This window comes from Cadophora gregata (assembly GCF_030347475.1).
Source record: "Cadophora gregata isolate MNR1 chromosome Unknown scaffold_8, whole genome shotgun sequence".
NCBI classification, from domain to species: Eukaryota; Fungi; Ascomycota; class Leotiomycetes; order Helotiales; family Ploettnerulaceae; genus Cadophora; species Cadophora gregata.
In genome coordinates this window covers 1,103,827-1,122,663 of record NW_026695931.1, presented here as the reverse complement: position 1 = coordinate 1,122,663, position 18,837 = coordinate 1,103,827, and the positions used below count along the sequence as shown (strand labels likewise).

General features: G+C 35.5%; 1 protein-coding gene across 1 annotated transcript; it reads left to right on the top strand.

Annotated features, from left to right (window-relative positions):
- Positions 1-3,831: 3,831 nt before the first annotated feature.
- ONS95_013891 (uncharacterized protein) lies at positions 3,832-5,635 on the top strand (the record flags this gene model as incomplete). Its single annotated transcript, XM_058507540.1, has 2 exons — positions 3,832-4,502; positions 4,564-5,635. 2 exons carry the CDS (start codon positions 3,832-3,834, stop codon positions 5,633-5,635), a joined length of 1,743 nt encoding a protein of 580 aa, XP_058356709.1.
- Positions 5,636-18,837: the final 13,202 nt, after the last annotated feature.

Here is an 18,837-nt window from a genome sequence, read left to right as displayed (position 1 = left end):
AAGGTTGACAGCGCAATGTAAACAGAGACCAAGGCAACGTGCTGACAGGAACGACGACAACCGAGCATCAGGCGAGTTCGAGGATAAGCTGAGCCTGGAGGAAACCCTTGACGGAGACAATAGACACTTGGACTGTCTATGCGAGCCAAACAGGCGGTGACTCTACCGCCTATGTACAGGCCCAATGATTTCGCCATCCTGATGCTCGGCTCAGCGCGAATAATGAATACCCCGAGTTTAAAAGGTTATCAGCAATCAGGACAAATTCGTCATTCCTTGCCGTTTAAAACCTTGCCAGATACCTAGCTCGACTTGCTTGATTAGGCCAACCATGTCCAGGCGACGTAAAGCTGTTGACACTCAGCTGCAGTCTAGGCTGTCGCTAAGAAACAGGAAAAGGACATGACCACGAAAGCTGTGGCGTTAGCAAGATAGGTGAAGTTGAAATGTAACGAAACATCAGGACTTCCCGCCTCGGAGGCGAAGTGTGAGCCGTACGACGAAGCTGTTATTTAGTAAGAGCTTTGGGTGTGAGCCAAGTCGGACCGGACCAAACCCGTGACTTGGAACCAGGATGAGATTTTCTCTTTCGTTGAAAAGCTCGCAATTTTGCCCCTCACCTCACTTTAGCGATCTTACGAGATAAAATCGTCCGGGGCAACTATTGAGGACATCACATCATTAAGTTTGGATGTCGTCAACCCGCAGGCAATAGAGCCTGGATATCTTACCTGGGCCCCGATCACTGTCCCAGCTTTTTAGGAATCTGGCCTGGCTTGAGGGGAAATAAAAAAAGAAAGAGACGGGGCAAGGTGAAGTGCACCGGACCATGCCAGAATGATGATCTACCGGTACCCCCACCCCCACTGGACTGCCCAGCGTTGAGGCGTCGGTTCCATGATCTACTCTGAAGTGGCTTGAGAAGTTGAGACTTGAGAGGCAGGAGTACTCGAAGGGCGGGGCGGCGGTGGTCGTGCCAGAGTGGGGGGGCTTCTGGGGCGCGCTGTTCGATCTCCAAGGTTCTTAATGTAATGGAAGTCCTTCCCGGTGGCCTCCCTGTATTCTCATCCCAGTAGTCTTCTCCCTGGCAAGGTCCAGACATCCTCCCGCGCCCTCCCTGGCTACGGCTGCCCCTGCCCGGCTCTGACTCTCGCTCGGCCTGCGAGTCTAGACTCTGCACTTCAGACCGCTGGGGGCGGAATGATGATACAGTACGGCATTGCCAAGCCAGAACGGGGCCACCTGGCCTGCGAACTGTACTGGTCTTGCAGAGTGCTTCTGTAATAATAAGGCACTTGCAAAGTTTCACTGACCGTGAGAGTTTGGTGGACGGGGAAGAGGGACGAGCAGGAAGGAGAAGAAATAGATGGACAGGCAAGATTGCATTAAAGAAGAATTTGGACCTTCGAGGAGTAGGTACTCGTACCAACGGACAAGACGAGGAGATCGAAACAGGCACACAGAAAGTGGAATAGCCTGAGACGAAGTCCTTGCCTGGCTCGTCCATTAACTCCTCCCCGATTTATATTTGCGTCAACGCTGCGTACAGCAGCAGCAAGCTGCTTGGCCAGACGCCTTTTGCTTCTCTTCCCAAGTTTGCGGCGTCGCGTAAGTGCGGGTTGACATTTATGACGCTGGCTCTGATGGTATTCATCTCATTCGACAGCCCCAGGCCAGCTCATTCGACGCTGTAGCAAAGCTGGGGAAGGGAAGAGTAGGTAGGAATAGGAGCAGTGATGCGAGACGAAGCGTACCTAGGTAGGCAACATGAGCATCAGATTCGGTAAGCATCAGCAGTTGGGCTAAGTTGAGGGGATTCTGTTCTGCTTGACGCGCAGACAAACCTAACCTGCCCCAACGAGACATGTAATTCGCCCCGGGTATCATGGATCCGCTACACAAAAACGTTGCACGCACGTATGCCCCAACAACGTTTCCTATGATATCTCTCCGTTCAAATCAGCTGTCTTCGTCTCCAGATTTCTCCGCACTGGCGGTAGCACAACAGGGAGCTTGGGCGTCGCGTCGTCCAATAAATGAAACCTACTGCTGTTAAAAGATTGGCAGGCAGTGCACTTCTTCACTTACTAACTGTCATGCAACAATTGGAACAAAAGTGGAGGGAAAGTATACTGTATATGCGATGCTGTACCCGGCAATCAACAGGTTTGAGATCAAGCAAGAGGAAAGGCCTTGTTCGTGTTCAGTGCTGTATTTGCTGTAATGGTACTGAACTTGGTCGTCAATTCGCCGCCCTGTGCAAGTATGGGAGTCACATCTGGACGGACCTGAACAAATGCCGTAAGCTGGCGAGATCATCACAATGACATTTGGGGAGTATCAAGGGTTGAATCATAAATTTCACGTGGCCTCCTTCACCAATCTATCGCCGCCATCATTATTGCAGCTGTTTTCAGAACGGCGACGGCGAGTGACGCCCCTCTCGCAAGTGCGCCTAGATACCTAGGTAGGTAATGGCAGCGACTCGTTCTTACAATTCCCTCCCTCTCCCTCTTCGATTGTGGCGAGATTTATATTCCTCCCCCATGTGTCTCCCTCCCTCCCTCTTTCTTTCTTCGCTCTGTTGATCTCGATAACGTCCAGTGCAGCTAGCTGAAGCCAGTCCCGTCCAGTCCAACCAAACCAAACCACCAAGACGATGAAGTCAGGCTAGTATTTTAGGGTCTTCAGCGAGCCCAGCGCAGCGCAGCCCGTCTGTCTGCTCGGCCGCTCGCCTCGCTAACAGCTGGCTGTGACGCTGTCTAGCACGTAACCTGCCTACTGCGTACATTAGGGAGTAAGGTTCCTAACCTAGCCTGACCTAGCCTATCATGGCCTAGCCCAGCATAGCCTAACTTGACACTACAAGTACCCAGATGATAAGTACTACCTAGGTAGGTACATAGGTAGATACTGTAATACAGTAATGGTTTACCTCCCTGTGCACCCCCAAGGCCATCGCTTCCATTACTTCACTGCAGTTGCAGGGCAGCGTAAATTTACCTAGTGCAGCACTGCAGCGCACCCACCTCTGCCTTACCGACCTTAAACCCCCTGGGCACGCTTCCAAGGTTCTCTACTCCACTTTCTGCTCTCCACTCCTGCGCCCGCGCTGCGCTGCGCTGCACTGCACTGCACTGCACTGTACTGTAGTGTACTGTCCTGACTGCACCAAACCCAAACGCCTTCTTCGAAAGCCCAGTCCAGTCCAGTCCAGTCAAATCTTTCCTCTTGGTCGAGATCCCCATCCCATCCATCCACTACCCCCCCCGCCTCCACCCGCCGCCTTCTGTCACTGCACTGCACTGCACTGCACTTCACAGTTCACTTCACTTCACTTCACCACGTTCGCAGTTCCTCATCCAACGGACAGCCACAACTCTTCGATCTCACCCTCCTCCCTCTTGTTCTCCTTCTCCTGAGATCAGCAGTCACGCCGTGGCCTTTGGCATCCATCCAATCCAATTCCTCCCCGCCGATCTCGCCTCGGCTCAAACCCTTCATTCCAGACTCGCGCGCCTTGCATTGTCCCTCCCCTGCAGGCCCTTCCCCCGAGTCACAACTCACCTCTCTCAACCTCCAGCTCACGATCACGACCGACGCGTCTGTACATGTCGGCTTTGTCTTTATGGTAGAGCGAAAAGCACGAATTGATTGCTGGGAGGCCGTGTGTGGGAACTCTCGGATCTTCAGTAACGTCATTCTGTTTTAATAGGCCCATCCCACGAAGGACGAAGGAAAAATATTCTCTCTCTCGACCTTCTGGTCCAAGGACCTTAAAACCACGCTGCCACTCGCCCCGCCCCTTCCTTCCTTCCCTCCCTCACAACAATGGCCGTTGTGCTTAACTCGGAAGAGAACAGCTACTTCTCCTCGAGTCCCCTTCGACGATCCCATTCCCAGCCCAAGTTTGTGACACAGCCGGCCTACTCGAATACGCCGTCCAGATCAAAGAGCAATAGCAGCTTCAATACCGTGATTTCACCCTCCCAATCCGCCTCTTCGTCAGCCCCTTCGTCGCCACGAACTCTGACAGCCGATTCTGCCGCACACTCATACTCCTCGACTCCGGCAAGCAGCTTGTCACTCGACAATAACTGCGACGACCAGGACGACGAGGACCAGATTGTCTTCCCTTCCTACGACGACGTCGGATACTACGATCAAGTCGAAGACCTGGAACCACCGGCAAGCCCCCGCACAGGTGATTCTTACACCGTTTCACCTACCTCGAACAGCACATCGACAAATGTGTCGCGGCCAGAAACCCCGGAGCCCGTGGAACATGCTGAGGACGATACGGCAGTTCGAACGCAGCCATCGAGACATGTAGATTATCTATCGCACGATTGGAAAGAGGAGGACATCTGGTCGTCTTGGAAGCACATTGTGTCGAAGCGAAAAGCTTATGGGAACAGTGCTAGATTAGAAAACGCGTCGTGGCGAACGTGGACAAAGTCGAAGAACAAATTGAAGACAGTGTCTCCAGAAACGCTCAATTGGTAAGTCCTTGTGGTGCCGCCCGTCGCTTGGTCGTCTTGTGCTTTGGCTAACAAGGCTCAGGCTCAAGGATTGTGATGTTACTTGGCTATATGGCCCCCTCCAGACGGGATCAGACAAGACCTTACATCTACCCTCGACCTCTCCCGTGAGTAGCAGTCGAATATCTAAGTCCAATTCTTTCTTGCAGAAGAAGCCAATCTTGAAGAAGCGGAGTGTGTCAGAGATAATGCTTCAGAGGTCGTTATCATCATCGTCCCTTCTAAAACAAGCAGCAGCCGCCGTTCAGGCACAGCAGTATGAGAACGATGGAATGATGCGGCCGTCCATCGGCCGTAGAACTTCAGAATACGCCTATCCATTCTCTTCAAGACGCTTGAGTCGAGAGAACACTACTAGTATGCTGTCGTCCATCTCCTCGTCAGGCCTGGCTTCTCCGGGAACGGGAGAGAAGAAGCACATCCACTTCAATGAACAGGTCGAACAGTGCATAGCTCTAGATATGAAAGGAGATGACGATGAAGAGCCTGACTCCTTTGCAGTCCACGACTATGATAGCGATTCTGATGATGGCGCAATCATGATGAAGAGGAGTAATTCCAAACGTCGACTGCCTCCCCTTCACAGCAGAACGACTACCCCTCGACAGAGCTTCACGGCAGAGAGCAAGACGATCGCAATGCTCCCTTCGACGACACTGAAATATAGAGCAGATACACCCGAGCCTCCTGAAACTGCTATGAAGCATAGTAGTGGAGTATGGAACGGGACCAAATTGTCGCCTTCACCCTCCCAAGAAACCTTGAGACCGTCAAAGCCTTCGAGTAGGATGCTACTTGGGGAGGATGAAGAAGACGATGATATGGACTGGCAGCCCCCGACAGCCTTCGCCAATCGCAAGGATAGTGTCTCCGTTACCCAGGAACGATTCCAGAGCCTCCACACGTCCGGCTCTTCGTCCAGTCTGAACGGTGAACCCTCGGGAATGAGAAGGACGCCCTCTGGCATGTTCATGCCGTGCGAGGAGGATGAGGATGATGTGGTTTCTGAAGGCCTGTTTGGGAAAGTGGTGGACACTGTGAACACGGCCAAGGACATTGCTCATGTAATCTGGAATGTGGGATGGAGACGGTAGTCGTTATGAGGACTAGTCGGTATCTCTCCACGTACTTTACTGGAATTGGCTACAGCTTGTCGACAACAACACGGCGTTGACAAAACTCTGTCACATAATGATTACAAACGGACGGCGTACATAACGGTGGATATCAAGCATAATGCCACCAAACCAAAATCATAGGGGTACGGAGGCGGCCGGCGTTATTTGGGATTCTACTGTTCTAGTCGACTTTTTGGCTAGGACATGTTGTACTTTTGGAAATGGGCAGCTTATACGCGGTCAGGAGGCACTTGGAATATGGATCAATTGGGATTATTTGACCATTTGGTTATGGGTGGGCTCTCTGTCCGGGTGGAGGGCTCGACGATGTTCACGGCTGGCTGGCTTGCAGGAATAGATTTGGGTCTTCAGGGACAGTCCAGCGAAGAGACGGGATACGTCTTATCTGATCAGGGTATTGGCTATGGATGATACAACGCACATACATAGACCAAATGCACAACACGCACCTTTTCAAGATTATTGTGCTGTGAATCGACGCCAAACATTGCGATGAGACATCACTAAGCAGGTACAGGTATCACGACGTGTGACCTCTCACTTCTCAATTTTGTGGATCTCAAGCCTCAACAAGCTCCCTGAGACACCTCTCCATCTCCAGACCATTCCCCGCAAATCATGACTTGTTTCATTTTCTCCACAGTCTCCTCACATCACACAACAGGACAGCCGATCCTGTAATCAATTATGCACCTGTACCCGTTCCCTCCCCTCCCGCACACAGACATCCCCATGTTCCGTCGAGTACGTCCCGGTGCATATCAGTGGTGTTACGACGGAGCCGAGTCTCGGGATTTGGCTGCTTACTTGCATGCCGTATCATCTACTCTCCCTGCTGCCTCCTTGCTGAGGTCCTTTCTCAGTTGCTTCCACCACTCATTACTCCTTTGGTTCTCGTGCATGCAGAGATTTGCCGTGGTGACTTCTCCCTCCTCCTGTTGCTGAGTTGTAGGCTACCTGGATTTCGGATGTATGTTTTGCGCCAGCCCGAGGTTCTGCTCGGGCACGGGGTGTCCGGCTGGCCGAGTTGTCCCGGATATGGGACGGACTCGAGCTGCAGAAGCAGATACGGATGAGAGGGATGTGAGGCATTGCCGTGTGGTGTGGTTTCTGATGGTGGTGCTTGATGGCAAGGAGACACCTTTCGGTTGATGACTTGGCCAGATCATTTACCAGGGTCGAATGTTATGTCTTGCTTAATTACTACGAAAACTTGAAGCTACAATTCAGACAGCCTCAAAAGATCCACATATCTCCCAAGCCTCACCGCTGTTCACAGCGTAAGGTTTACTTCGGCTCGCGCTTCCGGACATACTTTCTTGGACCAAGATGCACGACTTCGTTTGAGGTAATTGGGTTTGGAGTTTTAAATTTTAGGTTTGAAGAGGCACGGGAGTGTTTGTATTTGACAAGGAACTACAGAACTGCAGTGTGGTGGTGTTCCGGTATGGCGTTAGCGGGCTCGCTGAACCTAGGAAGCATTCAATTTCTGCATCTTGGTCGGTGATTGGAGTGGCGTTGTCTGAACAAAACAGGACAATGAGTCTGGTCAGAAGTGAAGAACAACCTAGGATTATCATCTGGGAGAAATCCAGGCCCCATTCCTGAGCTGGCTCCTCGGAGAATCTACCAACATTCAGGAAGCAAGACCTCCACGTGAAAGAAGGATTTGAGCGATGCTGGGTAAGCTGCGCGCCCAGAAGATGGCTGGCAGCACGTTACTGGCGGGTTTGTATCGACTCTGATCTCCATGCTTGCATCTGTACAGTACAGTATGAGTGGACCGAGCTTTGAGTTCGGAGAATTTACTTGATTTAGAAATGCAGCTGGGAAAGCTAAAATGTCCTCGAGCTGCCCTCGATTTCGGTGGTGTGGAGAATGTGTTGTGCTACTATATGATTAGCTATGCCATGCTATGCAGCTGGAAGTGTTCCGTAGGGTCTGGACGGCAACGAAGAGGACCAGAATCAAGATCAAGATGGTCGAGTTGGGAATAGGGATAAAGATAGGGTTTGGGGTTGACGTTGAGGTCCGCGGGTGAGTTTTGACTGGAATGGACTGGACTGGACTTGACTTGACTCTGATGCCAATAAAATGGAATGGTTACCTTATTGCTCACTGCCCAGGGCAGGCGAGAGGGTGAGGCGGGTTGCGAAAGTGGAGAGAGGGGTGGCTGACGATAACCTTACCTAGGTAAATTACTTTAGCGGGGTGTACATTACTGTATTAACCTTACGCAGGGTAGTGTGGGTGTGGCCCTGTGGGTGTGAGACGAGGGGGACGGGGAAGCGGGGAGGGACTTCCTGTAACCGAAAGGACCCGGGCCCGGGATCGTGAGAGGAGGAGAGCCCGCGAGCGAGAGCTTGGGCTGAGAAGATAAAAGACGACAATGACAGGAGCCAGGATTGGGTAAGTACTGTAACGAGGCGGATCCAATTTATGTCCGGCGGGGCCGCACGGTTACTATAGTAGCATAGGGGAATAGGAAAATAATATCAAATTAACTACTATACATAACTAAAACTCAGTGATATTATTAGTATCGTACCGGTAAACAAATAATAAGTATATATTAATATATATTAAAATCAAAGGTTTAGTTTAAAGGTATTTAAAAGTATATATTATAAAGAGTATTTAAAGGTTAGAATATATACTACCTCTTAAATAGCTCCCGGTTTATATATAAAAGGAGTCTATTCTCTAACTAAGATTATTTATACTTTCTAATTCCTCTTATATTTCTATAGTAAAGGTCTACAGACTAATACTAGTAAAACTTCTTTTAGAAATAAAAGGTTTCTAATAATTATAAAAGAAATAAAAGAGAGAATATAGATATAATAAGAGGAACTAAAGATATAATAAAGTAATAAATATTTAACTTATATATATTAGTAGCTAGAATATCTTTAGTTGTTATCTAAAAGTACTTCTTTTATTATATAAGAATATAAATAAATTATAATCTATAACTAAATTATATCTTAGAATATAAAGAATATATATAAACTTATAGGGAGTTAAATAATATTATTATTAAGTTAATATAAGGTTCTAAGGAGTTAGAGAGTTAATATTCTATTTAGTAGTAATTAATAATACTAAAGTAGAAAATAATAATAGCTAAGTAATAATAGTAAATAATATTATATTATATCTGAATTAAGCTTGAATTATATATATCTATTTATATAAAGATAACTTCCCTTTTAAAACTTTTTCTTTTCTCTATTAAATAATAATAATAATAATAACTATAAGTTTAGAATTAATAGTATTTACTTTAGAGATTCTTATTAACTAAGAGATTTCTTTAAAAGATATTAAATAAATTAAGTAATTTAAGAGTAAATATATCTTATTCTAAGAGCTAATATAGTAGTAGAGCTTTTTACTAATACTAATTAGTACTAATTCCTTACTCTCTTAGTACTCTCCTAGCTATATTTTATATATAATACTATAGATATATTAATTACTAGAAGAAGAGTGATCTGAAACTATATAAATTCCAGAGTTCTATAAGCTTAAAATACTAGTATTATACTAAGAATAAAGATAAATATAAACTTATAAGTATCTCTTAATCTAAGTCTCTTTTATAACTCCTTTAATAATAATCTTTTATAACTAACAGAAGTAGATCCTAGTATATATAGCTACTAAGTATTATACTTTTACTAATACTTTTACTAGTAGAGTTATAGCTAAGCTCCTTAAAGCTAGTACCGCCCTTTAGAATATTATTACTATTACTAAGGCTAATATACTAAAAGATATATTATTAGTTATAGAAGTTATATTAATAGAGATTTATATTATATATAATAAGATAACTAGAATTATAAAATAGAATACTATAAGTATTTCCCTTTTCTTAATTAACTCTCTTACTTTCTTTTATTAGATATAATCTAATAGCTTATATTATAAGAGATACTTATAGTACTATAGAAGTTAGGAATTATATTAGAGAAATAGAAAGCTTTATTAGATAGTCTAAGTCTATTAAAGCGCTATATAAGGATAAGTACTTATAGTACTTCTAAAAGTAGTTTAAAAAAGAGTTTAAATAGTAGTCTTAGTAGTTCTAGTTCTAATAGTAGTTCTAATAATAAAAGTAGCTTAAGTACTTACTTTTCTAGCTTTATTATAATTAATTAGCCTTTTAAAGTAAGAGAAAGTAGTAATAGTACTTTAGTACTTAACTTAACTTCTCTACTTTCTTTTCTCTAAGGAGAGAGAGAAACTACTAATAGTAATCCTAGAGAGAATAGTATATAAAAGTAAAAGGTTTCTAGCTTTATTTTAAATTAGTTTTATAATTAGTTCTTTATAGTAGTATCTTCTTTATACTTTTATATAAAAGTAGCTTTTTATAATAAAACTAATAATTAGTCCTTATTAAAGTATTATTATAAAACTACTTATTAGCACTTTAAATTAAAGAGTAATTATCTTAAAATAAAAGTTATTCTTATTATAATATCTTACTTAATTATAAAGAAATAAATAAGTAATAAAAGAGAGTTATAAGGAAATTAATATAAGAAAAACAAGTAAATACGTTAGAATACTTCTATTATAAGTTTAAATTAACCTTATCTAATCTCTTTACTTATTCCTTTACTTTTACTATTAACTAGTTAGTATTAATAAACTCTTAAAGAGCTTTATTTAGACTAGCCTTTATTATAGTATTAGTAGAGTTACTTACTTTATTAATCTATCGTATCTCTATTAGTTCTTTATACTTATATAATTAATAAATTATTATAATATTAATTATTAAATACTTCTCTTTTATAATACTAAGTTTAATAATATATTTATAAAAAAATAGAGAATTAGTATAAAGTGTATAATAGGAAGCCTTAAGAGGCCTAGCTTATTAGTTATTATATTAACTATAGTCGCTAGAGATATTAATATATTAATACTTACTACTATAGTATATAATTCTAAAGTAAGTACTACTTAAGTAACTCTCTTATATTTTATAGAACTTATATATATTAAGTTACTAAAAAGAGAGAACCTCTAAAACCTTTCTAATTTAGTTCTAATTATTAGTATAAAACTAATTTAGGAGCTAAGGTCTTTATTATTTATAAAAGATCTATTAATAAAAGTATAGATCTTTATAGAACTTAGGTCTATAAGAATATACTATAGATCTCTCTTTAAGTTCTCTATTTACTACTTAAGATATAGAGTTAGAGCTTTAATATTATTAAGTATTAGATTTTAGTACTATACTATTACTAATAAGTTAAATATAGCTTCTAGCTAATAGATTATTATAAAGTAGGTTTTATAATCTTATTACTTTATATAAGCTTTCTTATAATCTCCCTTAATAATATTAACTTATTTAAGCCTTATACCTTAACTTTTCTAAGATATATAGAAGCTACTCTCTTTTATATAAATAGTACACTTATTAAATATTAGCGATTCAGATTAGTTTAGGACTTATATTAGTTTAGTTATAAAGCTAGCCTAATTAATTACTTCTTATTCCTTTACTAAGAATATCTTATCTCTTAGAATAAAGGTATTATCTATTTATATTCTTATAATTTCGAACTTATTAGTTCCTTTAGTACTTACTAAAAGGTATAAGTTATAAGTTAATATTTCTATTTAAAAGCTCCTTATATAATACTTATAATATATATTAAACTAATAGTTTCTAGACTTAAGTATACTATATAATAAAAGTACTACTATAAATATTATTCTAAGTAGAAACTCATTAGTAATCTCTTCTAGTAGCTATGTAAATATCTTATAAAGAAGCTTTATTATTACTTAAGTATAAGTCTCAGTAATATCTTATATTACTAGCTTTAATTTAGAGTTATTTCAGATATATTTTAGATAGCTAAGTACTATAGCTAAGTATATAATAAGTCTTTAATTAACTTATTAGATTATTAGTAATTAAGTTAAGATCTCTTATTTACTTTTATTATTAAAGTATTAAATAATAAGCTTAGACTTCTTATATAAGCTTATTATCTCTTTACCTTTAACTTTATCTACTATTCTAGACTTAAAGATACATTAGCCTTTTACTTTAAAGTTGTTCTTATAAATAAGGATAAAAATACCTCTCTTAATAAGAGCTTTATATTCTACTTAATAAGATCTTTAGAATAGTAGTCCTAAGGTTACAATCTTACTTTTAGATTATAACTAGATAAAAAGCTCTTAATCTCTTATCTCTTTCTTTATTAAGAATACTTTAGTATTATATATTATATATATCTTAGTATTATAATTATTATTAATTATTAGTAGTCTATTAATCTACTTTATAAATAGGATCTTAATATAAATAAGTTTTAGTATTAATTCAGATATCTTCTAAGTTAGCTATTCCTAATATTAAATATCCTCTAGTAACTTTTCTTTTTATAGCTTAATACTAGAGCTATTTATAATAAATAGTTATATAAAAGTAGAATAAAATATATATATTCTATTATTCTTTATATTAATCTTATAATCCTTATTATTTATTTTTAAGAAATTATAAGGTTCCTCTTACTTCTTAGATTTCTCTCTTTAGATAAGTACTTTATTATTAATTCGAAAATTATAAATATAAGTAATTCCGGAGCTATTTTAAGTAGCTAATATATTATTAATTTTATATATAGTATAAAGCTTATATATAGCTTCTATAGCTTTCTTAATAGTAGCTACTTATTATTTAACTAATAAATTAAAAGGATCTAATTCTATTATCTTAAGGTATACTCTAAAGATTAGTAATATAAGGACTAAGTTATTAGATCTAGCTATATTATTTATAGCTTTAATAGCTATTTATAAGTATTCCTTAATATTAAGATCTTTATATTCTTCTATAATAATTTTATAAGTATAGTAGAGTAAATAGTAATATCTCTTTATCTTATTAATAGAATAGTATACCTCTATTAGAATAAGTTTAAGGATAGTTCTAATTAACTTAAGTAAACTCTGAAACTCCTTAGAGTTAAAGTTTATTCTATAGTTATAAATTATAAAATTAAGTAATTCTAAATATATATTAATTTATATAGCTTTAAATATATCAAATATAGATTAAGTAGATACTAAACTAGACCTTTTTCAGAGCTATCTCGCTACCCTGAATCTTATTACCTTATTAATTATATAAAGGGTATATTAATTACTAAATATTATAATATTAATATAAACTATATAATTAAAGTTAATATTATTATAAAGTCTAAATTAGAACTAATATAAAGCGTTTATATACTTCTAGTAGTACTTATATATCTTCTTCACTTATTATATAATATCGGAATCTAGTATATAACTTACTTAATCTAAAAGACATTATAAATATCATATTAATAAGTATTTAAATTACCTATAGAGTCTATAAATCTCTGTTTCTATAAGATAATAAGCTAATATATTTCTATCTAAATACTCTAATAATTAGTAATATTAATCTAAAAAAAGCTATATATACCCGCTTTTCCGGATAATTAAGTGCTTAATATCCCCTTAAACTAAGGTATTAGTAAGATTATTATAATAAATCCTTAGCTAATTAAGCTATTAAAAGTATATTAAGAATAGTATATTAGTATTTATAATTATAAATTCTATCTATCTAATAAGTATATTAATTATAATAGTTCCTAATATAACTCTTATATTAGCTTTAAATTAGATCTGATAATATCTCGCCTCTCTTTTATTAAATATAATTTTCTAAATTTATTATAAAGCTTATAACTAGTTAAAGCTACTTATATTTCTCTTTAATACTCTAATATTAATTAAAAGGCCTTGAAAAACTATCTTAGATTACTAAGTAATAAAAGCTTTTATTATTATCTTAAGCTTAAGTTATTTAATTATACTTTAAAGGATATAAATAGCTTTATATTTTTTAAAGTACTAGAGAACTTACCTTATATTATACTCTATTTCTAATATATAGAACGTAATAATAAAGTATACTACTTTATCTCTATCTTCTATATCTACTTTAGTATTATTAGAGTAGTTATTATTATCTTTTATAGAAGTATTAGAATTATCTTTTTTATAGTTTTTACTAAGTCCTTTAAACTAGTTCTAATTGAGCTCTGAATTTAATTTCTTCTTTTTAAAGTATATTATATATACTTTATAAGACTTTTCTATAAGTTTAATACCTTTAGCTTTCTATTTTATAAAATACTTTACTTTTAAAACTACTTATTCTTAGTTAAAGTAATAGCTACTATAATAGTTTATCTTCTTATAGATAATATAACTTATATAGCTAAGAAGTACTTTAAATCTATTCTTATACTTATTTCTTAAAGAGAACTTTATCTTTTAATCTAAGTAATAGATATTATTATTTATAATATATACTTAGGACTAATTCAGATTATTCCCGGAATATCTCTTAGACTTAGATCCGGAATCCTATATTATTTTTATACTTATAGCTATATAAAAGCTATCTATTAATATAAGGAATATTAAAAGTAGCTTAAATAAAGCTATCTTAAATAGAGAATTCCTTAAAACTCTTTATACTAGCTTATTATATAATATTTTATTATTCTATATACTATTATCTTTAAGACTTAATTAAATACTTTATAGTTCTCTTATAAAGCTTTCTAATTATATTAAAGCTAATTTACTTTTCTAAAGTAGCTTATTCTAAAATATAGAAAAAGTTATATTAAACTACTAATTTAAGTATTAATTAACTCTCTCTTTTATCTTATAATTATTATAAGTAGCTTATACTAGCTTATTAAATAAGTACTCTTTATTCTAGAGGTACTAATAGTAATATAATAAAGCTTTATCCTAAAGTATAGATAAAAATACCTTATACTATAATATAAACTCTACTAATACTTATTAATAAAGATTAGTAAAGATATAAAGCTTTTTATTAAGATAATCTTTAGCTTTATTATATTAAAGCTCCTTAGTATATATTTTACTAAGGCTTACTAGTGATTTTACTTATTCTGAAAAGATTAGTTCTATAATATACTAACTTAAATAAATAAGCTCTAAATATAATCTATTTTAGCTAAATACTTAAAAAGAAGGTAATATCCTATTCCTTAAGTATATTATAAAAGCTAAAGTAAGATCTAGTAAACTATTATTCCTTAGTTTCTATATTAAAAGCTAATTAATATACTATCTCTTTAGTCTTATTAGAAATAATTCTTCTCTCTTAATATTAATAGAAGAAAAGGCCTTATAGATATCTTCACTTTTTATAGAGAGTTTAATATATAAAAGTCCTTAGGAATCCAGATATTAAAATAAAACTTATTCCCTTAAGGGATTACTTATTTATATTTTCTTTTAGTTATTTTAATACTTTATTTCTATATTATTAAAAGCTATAATCTCTATAGATAAAGATAATATATTAAGCGAGTTCTAATAAAGTATTTATTATACTTAGTTCCTTTCTTAATTATAAGTCTAAATCTTATCTAAAAAAAAGCTAAATAATAGATCTAGTAGTAATTTAGTTTCCTATTTATTTAGCTAAGTATTTATGACAGTATAACGAATATTTATTAGTAGCTATAATATAAAGTAGAAAAGATAGTAAGAGGAAGAGGTTCCTAAAGAGCCTCAAGAATAAGTAAGGAGGATATAGCTACTAGCGAACTAGGCTAGTCTTAGGTTTATTATATAACTCTAGCCTCGCAGCTTTGCGACGTTAGCCTTACTTATATAACTCGCCTATTATAATTAGTTTATTATATTACCCTTTTCTCTAAGGAAGGCTTATCTTTAAGCTATAAAAAAATTTCCCGCGATTTACCTTAAATATAATAGTATTATCTATAAGTCTATTATATATATTATTATCCTCTGCCTCTTAAGCGGTTAGCTATTCAGGGAGTAGCTTAAGCAGTCTTAGTTCTATAAGGTAAGCTTAATAAAAATCCTGAAGTTTATATAGATAAGTTATAAAGTCTCTAGTAGGGTAGAATTTAAGGTTAGGATTAAGTCCTTTTTATTTAGCTTAGTACTATAGAGTCCTATCTTATTTAAGATAAACCTTTAAGATATCCTAGACCTCTTATTCTTATTTAATATTAACTTAGATAGGTTCTTATTCCTGTAGTATTTATTTAGGTAATAGGTTATTATTATATTACTATAGCTTATCTACAGAGAATACGGGGTAGACTTTAATTAAGGCTAGGAGGTCTAATTGAAATAAGTGGCCTTCTTTTTTAAGGACCTTAAACGAGCTTACCTATTAATCGTCTAGCTTTTTCTTTAGGCGGTATATCTTCTAGTTTCTTGTTATTACTTATATAGAATTATTTACTTTTTAGTTAACTTCCTAGCGTGACTTATTTATATTATGTTACTTTTTTTCCTATTAGTTATAAAGGAACTCTTAGGCTTTCCTTTAGACTTATTTATAACAACGAGTAAACGCTTATATATTAGTAATATTTAGCTTCTTAGTAACTATTTATTTAACTTTTAGCTAGGGCTTATCTTAATCTTAACTAGTCCTTAGCTTATACCTATACTTTAACTAGTATAGGGATATTCCTAGAGACTTATATAGAAGGGTTAGCTAGGCGTAGTCTATTATTAGCAGGAGTTTAGACTAGTTATCTTAGTAGTAGTTAATAAAAGGCCGGAGACACTAGTTTAGGTATTAATTTATAATCTCTATCTAACTATCTGTCTAAGTATAGTAAGCGGTAAAGAACTTAACTTTAATACTAAAGATACGACAGAACTTATTCTAAAAGAAGAAGATAAACTATAGGCCTTTATCTAATACTATTATTTCTAGGGGTCTATTAAACTTCTAGTAGTTAGAGATAAATAGTTATACTAAGTCGCGAGTTATATATATAGAGAAATAAGGGATTAATATTACTTCTTTAGAGAAACGATCTATTATAATAAATATAGAATTATATCTAAACTTATTCTTAGGTACACTTTTGAAGTCTATAGTTAAGTGTTATTATAAGCGGTTAGAGATTAATAAAAAGTAGAGGTACCTTAGCGTTTTATCTTAATAATAGTTCGCACGATTATAGGCTAGATAGTTTAATATAAACCTAGCTATATCTTTAAGTATACTAGGCTAGTAGTACTTAGTGCGGAGTAAGCTAAACGTTTTAGACTTCTTAGGATAGGTTGTAGAGATTTAGTTATAAATATACTAGATAAGTTATATATGTAAATTATCTATATCTAGGATCTATAGTCAACCTTTAAATAGGAGTAGGCTATCTTTTTAGAGGGTGTACTATGAATCGGGTTCTTTTAATTCTTCCCGTTGAACTATTAGAGCTTTATATATTTAATTAATATAAATAAGCTCTATAACTAAGTTAGTTTCATTATCTAGCTTAACTCGACTAGGGCTAAGTGGTATATATCTAGGAGCTTCTTTAGTTCCTTTAGAATACATAGGTCTAGCTAGCTTAGGTAGATTAGGGTTTAAGTACGTAATTTGTCCTTTATCTTAATTTATCTATTAATATCTTATTTCTTTTATAATAGTATATCTGCTATAGCGTTCTAGTTTCCTAGGCGGTATATAATAGTAAAGTAGAAGTCTACTAGGATCTCTAACTAATAAGCTTGTTATTTTATAAGCTTCTTAGTAGTTATAAAGTATTTTAACGTTTTATAGTCTAAGAACACTTGAAAACGTTAGTATCTTATTTACGATACTAGCTTCGCTCTTTAGTAGGTAAGAGAACGTATAATAGCGAGTATTTCTTTATTATAGATATTGTAGTTAAGTTTAGTAGGGTTTATTATCTTTAATAGGAATATAACTAGGTACTAATTATCGCCGTGCTTTTACGATAATACTCTTAAGATTACTCTATTTAAGGTATTAGTCTTAATTCGCGTTTTATATAATATATTATAATACTTAAGGCAGGTAAGAGATAGAATAGCTTTTTTTAAAGCTTAGAATATAGCTAGCCGAGTAGGCGTTATCTTAAACAGGACTAAGGCTTTAGTAAGTTCTACTAGTGATTTAGTGACTTTACTATAATTAGGGATAAATTTCCGGTAGAAGTTACAGAACCTTAAGAATAACTAGGTACCTCAGACTATTATAAGGGGTTCTTAATTATTCATGTATACTATCGCCTCTAAGTTAATTTTAATTCCTTTAGTAGTAATATAGAAGCTAAGGAACTTAATCTTTTTAATATAGAATTCGCTCTTCTAAATATTAGTAAGGAGCCTATACTATTACAAGCGTTATAAGACCTTTTTAATATATACCTTATGTTTTAGGGGGTCGTTTAAGAAGATAATAATATTATCTAAGTATATAGTACAGAAATTATCTAGGTAGTTGAAGAGTATATTATTTATATGCCGCTAGAATATAGCTAGGCTATTTGTTAGACTAAATAGTATTACCTTATACTTATAGCTCTTATATTAAGTGCGGAAAGTAGTGTATTCTTTAGACGTAGGGTTTATTTAGATCTAGTAGAATACGCTCTAGATATTAATCTTAGTGAAGATCTTAGCTTATCTTAACTAAGTAAATACTTTATTAATAAGAGGTAAGGGATACTTATCCTTTTAGGTAATCTTATTTAATCTTCAGTAGTTAATATAAAATCGTAAGCCCTTATTAGGCTTTTTTATAAAGAGAGTTAGATAAGTAAATAAGGCGTGGCTTAAGATAATAAAGCTCTTATTTAGATTCTCTTCTAGGTATTTCTTTATTACTTAGAGCTCTACTTTACTTTACTAGTACAAGGGACTATAACTATAGTTAATATCCTTTTCTAGTTCGATCTTATAGTCTAGGCTTAAGATAAGGTCTAGTAAAGAGTTAGTAGTTATTTTTAAGAAAGCGCTAGCGAACTCTTTATACTAGCGGGGGAGCTTTTTATTTAAGATATCTTTATATGATTTTTTAAGTTTAAAGGAATTTTATAACTTAGCTTTTTAGGCTACTTAGTCGATTGCCTTATTAATTTCGTTTAGTGTTACTATAAAGAATTCCGATCTAAGAAGCTATAGGATATAGTGGAATATTATAGCGTTAATCTCGGTGATATTTATCTTTAAAGGGGTCTTCCTTTTTTTAGTAGGGTGCTAACAAGGGGATACTATGTCTT